The sequence below is a fragment of the Salvelinus sp. IW2-2015 genome, linkage group LG31, assembly GCF_002910315.2.
Source record: "Salvelinus sp. IW2-2015 linkage group LG31, ASM291031v2, whole genome shotgun sequence".
Classification (NCBI taxonomy): domain Eukaryota; kingdom Metazoa; phylum Chordata; class Actinopteri; order Salmoniformes; family Salmonidae; genus Salvelinus; species Salvelinus sp. IW2-2015.
Genome location: NC_036870.1, coordinates 21,544,949 through 21,551,981, shown reverse-complemented (window position 1 = coordinate 21,551,981; position 7,033 = coordinate 21,544,949). Strand labels below are relative to the sequence as shown.

The 7,033-nt window shown below is 43.1% G+C and overlaps 1 protein-coding gene across 1 annotated transcript in view; it reads right to left on the bottom strand.

Moving 5' to 3' along the window:
• Positions 1-4,114, bottom strand: part of itgb8 (integrin, beta 8) — a 22,962-nt gene extending 18,848 nt beyond the window's left edge. The window contains exons 1-2 of the mRNA XM_070436389.1: positions 3,331-4,114; positions 2,306-2,386 (exon numbers count right to left, since the gene is read on the bottom strand). Coding sequence (XP_070292490.1) covers positions 2,306-2,386; positions 3,331-3,430 — 181 coding nt within the window. The 5' untranslated portion in view covers positions 3,431-4,114. The remainder of the gene's footprint in view (positions 1-2,305; positions 2,387-3,330) is intronic.
• Between the last annotated feature and the right edge of the window lie 2,919 nt (positions 4,115-7,033).

The following is a 7,033-nucleotide window of genomic DNA, read 5'->3' as shown; positions in this document are numbered from 1 at the left end:
CTCTTAAAGATATGTTTTACTGCTTGATTACAGACCAGACTCTTATAGACTATGGTTTTACTGCTGATTACAGACACCTCTTTAGACTATGTTTTACTGCTTGATTACAGACACCTCTTATAGATATTTTTACTGCTTGATTACAGACACCCTTAAAGAATATGTTGTACTGCTTGATTACAGACACCTCTATAGAATATGTTGTACTGCTTGATTAAGAACCTCTTAGAACTATTTTTACTGCTTTTACAGACACCTCTTATAGAATGTTTTACTGCTTGATACAACACCTCTTAAAGAATATGTTTTACTGCTTGATTACAGACACCTCTTATAGAACTATGTTTTACTGCTTGATTACAGACACCTCTTATAGATATTTTACTGCTTGATTACAGACACCTCTTATAGAATAGTTTACTGCTTGATTACAGACACCTCTTTAGAATATTTTTACGCTTGATTACAGAACCATCTATGTTTTACGCTTATTACAGACACTGTTATAGAATATTTTACTGCTTGATTACAGACACCTCTTATAGACTATGTTTTATGCTTGATTACAGACACCTTTATAGATATGTTTTACTGCTTGATTACAGACACCTCTTATAGACTATGTTTTACTGCTTGATTACAGACACCTCTTATAGACTATGTTTTACTGCTTGATTACAGACACTTATGACTATTTTTACTGCTTGATTACAGACACCCCTTAAAGAATATGTTGTACTGCTTATTACAGACACCTCTTATAGACTATTTTTACTGCTTGATTACAGACACCTCTTAAAGAATATGTTTACTGCTTGATTACAACACCTCTTATAGAATATTTACTGCTTGATTACAGACACCCTTATAGAATAGTTTTACTGCTTGATACAGACACCTCTTATAGAATATTTTACTGCTTGATTACAGACACCTCTTATAGAATATTTTTACTGCTTGATTACAGACACCTCTTATAGAAATATTTTACTGCTTGATTACAGACACCTCTTATAGACTATGTTTTACTGCTTGATTACAGACACCTCTTATAGACTACGTTGTACTGCTTGATTACAGACACCTCTTATAGACTATGTTTTACTGCTTGCTTACAACACCTCTTATAGACTATGTTTTACTGCTTGAGTTACAGAACCTTTTATAGATACTTACTGAATAGTTGGCACTGGTGATATATTCAGGCCTAACTCTCATAGCAGTATTTACTGTGTGTTGTTTTATGTCAGTAGTACCAGGGGTATCAGAGGGCTGTTGTTTTGTGTCAGTGTACCAGAGGTATCAGAGGGCTGTTTTGTGTCAGTAGTACCAGGGTATCAGAGGGCTGTTTTTTGTGTCAGTAGTACCAGGGTATCAGAGGCTGTTGTTTGTTGTCAGTAGTACCAGGTATCAGAGGGCTGTTGTGTTGTGTCAGTAGTACCAAGGTATCAGAGGGCTGTTGTTTTGTGTCAGTAGTACCAGGGTTATCAGGAGGCTATTGTTTGTGTCAGATACCAAGGTATCAAGGGCTGTTGTTTTGTGTCAGTAGTACCAGGGTATGCAGAGGCTGTTGTTGTTGTGTCAGTAGTAACAGGTATCAGAGGGCTGTTGTTTTTGATGTCAGTAGTTACCGAGGGATTCAGAGGGCTGTTTTTGTGTGTACGAGTACCAGGTATCAGAGGCTTGTTTTGTGTCAGTAGATACCAGGGTATCAGAGGCTGTTGTTTGTGTCAGTAGTACCAGGTTTTAGAGGGCTGTTGTTTGTGTGTCAAGTAGTACCAGTGTTTCAGGGGCTGTGTTTTGTGTCAGTAGTACCAGGGTATCAGAGGGCTGTTGTTTTGTGTCAGTAGTACCAGGGTTTTAGAGGGGCTGTTGTTTTGTGTCAGTAGTAGATACAGGAGCGTTATTGAGGGCTTTGTTTTGTGTCAGTAGTCCAGGGTATCAGAGGGCTGTTGTTTTGTGTTCAGTAGTACCAGTGGTATCAGAGGGCTGTTGTTTTGTGTCAGTATTACCAGTGTTGTACAGAGGGGCTGTTGTTTTGTTGTCAGTAGTACCAGGGTTTCTAGAGGGCTGTTGTTTTGGTCAGTAGTACCTAGGGTTTTAGAGGGCTGTTGTTTGTCGTCAGTCGTACAGGGTTTTAAGGCTGTGTTTTTGTGTTTCAGTGTACCACGGGTATTCAGGTGTGTGTTTTGTGTCAGTAGTACCAGTGTTTAGAGGGCTGTTGTTGTGTGTGTTCAGTAATACCGAGGGTTATTAAGAGGGCTGCTTTGTTTTTGGTCATAAGTACCCGGGTTTAAGAGTCGCTGAAAGCACCAGGCACACTGTGGTCCGCGTCGGAGGCACTCTGAACACGACGAGACAGGAGGAGACGAACATATACTCTCACCTGTGGAGAAGGATAGAGGAGAGGAAAGGAGAGGAGAGAGAATTAACACATGAAAGACTCACTGTGTGAACAGTCATTAACCATGCAGCAGTAAGGCTCTGTCAATTACCATGTTTAAATCAGGAATGTAGAGGAACAACGTAGACTCACAACAGATCAGTGTGTGTGTGTGCGTGTGAACAGGTGCTTCAGTGTAGTTCATGCACACAGTTATTCACAAGGTCAGTAATCACATTGCAGTCAAACACAATAATCTGACTAGTTCGTCGACAGACTAATTCTTCTACAGACAGTAGAGTAAACTGTGTTTCTAAACAATGTCTCACATCCATAAGAACTATGGACCTAATTCTACTACTAAGCCAATCTATGGCTCAGATCCCTTGTATTCCCCGTGAGACTGGTATTGTACAGTAATGTAGGTCATGAGAGGAATGCTGCAGATCTCAGTTTACTAATTTGTGAAATAATGAATGATGAATTAGTGAATTAACAAGCAGCTCTAACCTAATTACGGTGCCAGTTACAGCTAGATTACACAACACTATAGGCTACAGCAGTACCTGATCAGTCGAAGCTGATCACGTCACTTACAGATCAATAAAAATACCATGATAAACATGACTAATTCCTGAAGAGATGTATAATATAAAGCTGGGAATATAACAGTATGATACATATATTTGATAGATGCAGTGCGTTGATAAGCCTATGTGATTGTCATTGTTATTGACCAGCCGAGACATTGACGAGCAAGGACTACTGGCGGGACATTTATAGTTATCATCATTATTTGACAGTTCATTCATTCTTGAAGATTCTTTCACTAATTCATCTGTCACACCCATTCACACAACGATGACGTTTCCATCTATTAATGATGAGTGAGTGCATTAATTCCACAGTAGCCTAACCTACCTATTCAGGTATATTCTGTCACTCACCGGAATGAGAGCTCCCGCCGATGATGTTAGCGGCCAATACCACGCAGAGCAGCAAGCAATGGAGAGTCGGGTAGCCGTATTTATGTAGCCAGGAAGTCATATCTACACCGGGGGCAGGCTGTAGGAATCGGATCCGCTCGAGACACCGGCAGCAGGCATGCAGCTCCGGTCACCGCTTACTACTGACGCTCTCCAATAATGGGAATCAACCGGGAAATACCGCACGACCGCGTGAACAAGAGGCAGCGCCAGGAATGAACGGTGCGTCGTTGGGGCATTGTTGTTTGTTTTCTTTCCGCCCAATAACCTTCTTATCCAAACAGACGATTATTCCCAGAAATCTGATTCACGTGGAATTCACTTGGAAAGCTCTTTATAGTGCGAATGAGAAAGTGAAAACGAGACATCTCTCTCTCTCTCTCTCTCTCTCTCTCTCTCTCTCTCCCTCTCTCTCTATCGTGCATCTATTCCAGCCCGCAGCAGGTGTAGTGACGTTTTGTGCGCCCCCCGTCACATACTGTGTCCCGGGAGAGACTTCACTGAGCTCATTCAAACAACACCAGTGTCTCAGCGCGCTCTCGTTCCTCTCCTTTGTTTCTATCGTTTTCTTCTTTGCAATGTTTCAGCGTTGAGCGTCTCACGACCATATGCTGATTGTAAAGCCCAGCCTGAAAAATCTGTCTCTCTCTTGGTTTTATGCTGTGCACTGACTCAGGCACCGTCATGGCAACGATGCTTCCCACACATGTGAGAGAGAAATGTTCTACAGTAAAATACTTTGTGTGTGTGTGTGTGTGTGTGTGTGTGTGTGTGTGTGTGTGTGTGGTGTGTGGTTGTGTGCGCGCGCGTGCGTGCGTGCGTGCGTGCGTGCGTGCGTGCGTGTGTGTGTGTGGTGGTGTGTGAGAGAGAGAGAGAGAGAGTGGGTGGGAGGTCTTGACACTACTGTTTGACTAAGTTCGTCAGACCCATTGGTTATTATGAAGTGTCTCACTAGTGTTAGTCTAATGTTGTTGTTATCTGACGCTAGGCGGAGGGAGTAGTGTGTTGTGTGTGTGTGTGTGTGTGTGTGTGTGGTGTGTGTGTGTGTTGTGTCAGAGAGATAGAGAGAGCCAGTCAGGGTATAAAAAAAAGAGTGTAGTTCACAGTCCGTGTTAAGGGTTAGTCTATTATATAGAAAGATTCCTCGACATGGAGTAACTCCACTAGCCAGCTGGACTTCTGAACAGGAGCCAGATGGAGGGGGGAGGTAGAGGGGGAGGGCGGAGAGAGAGGGTTGTAGTTAACAAATGGGTTGTCCAAAGAAGACGAGAGGAAAACGGCTTCAATGTTTCTTTTAGAGAGGGACAAAATCCAAGACACAGTAGAACAGCTTGTACCTAAACAGAGAGGGAGAGCTAGATAGAGAGGGAGATAGATAGAGACAGAGAAAGAAGGAGATAGATGAGAGCATAGATGCGGGAGGGGGGTGAGTGTCGCAACAGGCTCCTTAAATCCTGTTTGTGACACTCAGGGCTGGAGTAGAGCCAATGAGTCATTCTTCTATTCATTGAACTACAATATATTTCTGCTTTTCACAACACCACACACTACGCAGGCAAGCACACCACACCTGCAACACACCACTGCACACACACTGCACACACACAACAACAACACACACACAACACACACACAACACACACACCAACACACACACACACACACACACACACCACACACACACACACACAACAACACACACACACACACTTCAATGAAGCTCTTAGGGTGTGCCACTTTCCCTCACCCATAACACTCTCTCAATTATGGTAATGAAGCGTTACACACATCATACAAGTGTGTGTGTGTGCGTAGTGGATGGGGCTAGGGCTGGGGACGTTGAGAACTTGGAAGACAATGGGTGTCTTATCCCCTGTCAGCAATTTAAGGGAACTCTGGGATGGGGGAGAGGGGGATGTGTGTGTGTATGTGTGTATGTGTATGTGGTGGTGTGTGTGTGGTGTGTGTGTGTGTGTGGTGTGTGTGTGTGTGTGTGTGTGTGTGTGTGTGTGTGGTGTGTGTGTGTGTGGTGTGTGTGGTGTGTGTGTGTGTGGTGTGTGTGTGTTGTTGTGTGTCTGAGAGAGCCAGTCAGGGTAATGGAGGTTTTGGAGAGAATTTGGAGGCGAGAAAGAGAGAGAGAGAGAGATACACCCAATTCCAAATGGACCCCCAGCAGTTATGGTGAAAGCTCCAACCAGGTCCAACCAGAGCAAGGTGTCCCTACTACCATAATACCTCACTCTTACCTCACTCTGGGGCAGCAGGTAGCCTAGTGGTTAGAGTGTTGGGCCAGTAACTGAAAAGGTTGCTGGATTGAATCCCTGAGCTGACAAGGTAAAAATCTGTAATTCTGCGCCCTGAACAAGGCAGTTAACCCTTTGTTCCCCGGTAGGCCATCATTGTAAATAAGAATTTGTTCTTAACTGACTTGCCTAGTTAAATAAAGGTTAACATTTTTTTATATTTTTTATATAGGGCAGATATGACAGACTATTTCAAGTTTCTAAAAGTAGAATTGAGACGTTTCCTCCTCTGATCTAGTCATCTTCCTCTTTTCTATCTAAATATTAAACCTGTCCTGTGTGGGTGTCTATGTGTCACAGATCAGTCTCCACTGTCAGTCATCATGTGTTTAATAGATGACATTCAAGATTTCAAGTGGAAACGAAAAACAAAAAGGTGGTTTTCAGCAGTAGTGAGATGCCGTGTGCGACCTATTTGACACTTTAACCATGATTCTCAAAGGTCACCAGGCAGACGAGTCTGTTTCCAAAAGGTAATTTCCCATAACTGAGTTGATGCTAGTGGACAGGTAGCCTATCAGGTGCCAGTGAACAGTCACTTCCTGTCATGCAAACCAGGGAAACCCTGCGGTCCTCAAGGCTCTGACCAGTGAAGCCTGTTGTCGTGTTAGGTTACACACACCCTACGCACACACACACATACCGCTGCATCATTCCTGTCATCCCAAAGGGGTGATTAGTGGTCTGGTGGTCACAAACACACCATCAGCACATATAGAGTTAACCACAACAACTCTCTCTTTCTCTAAAGATGATGTCACAGTTGTCACTGATTTATGACTATTCCAGGGGAGTATTCATTACGTCTAGCAACAGAAACCGTTTAACCAAAAGGAAGCAAACAGAGCAAAACAGGGAAGGACGTACCTGAATTTGTCCAATTGAATCTCTAGTTTTGTGTGTGTGTTTGCAACAGAGGCTCTGATTGTCCAATGGGAACAACAAGTCTTTGATACCGCACGGAGGAAAGCCATCTTATGGTCACACACACCACACCACACACACACACACCACCAATTCACCACACACACACACACACACACACACACCACATCAAACACTCTCTCTCTCGTTCCCTGGATACTTTAAATTGGTGAGTTACAAACACAGACTACACCCAGGCTATGCACATTCCAATTAAAAACAATGTATATTTGGAAATAGTCCTGTGCGTGTATGTTCACTAGCTCAGTCAAGTTAAAAGCTTGAACAGAAGCCAGTCACTTAATATATCCTAACACAAACAGAAGCAACAGTTTTCTGTAAACTATATACTTACTTTCAATGACAGCTGTAATGGCAGTGTCAATAAGCAATGGTAATTCATTCATTCATTTGTTATATGTGGGGCGGCAGGTAGC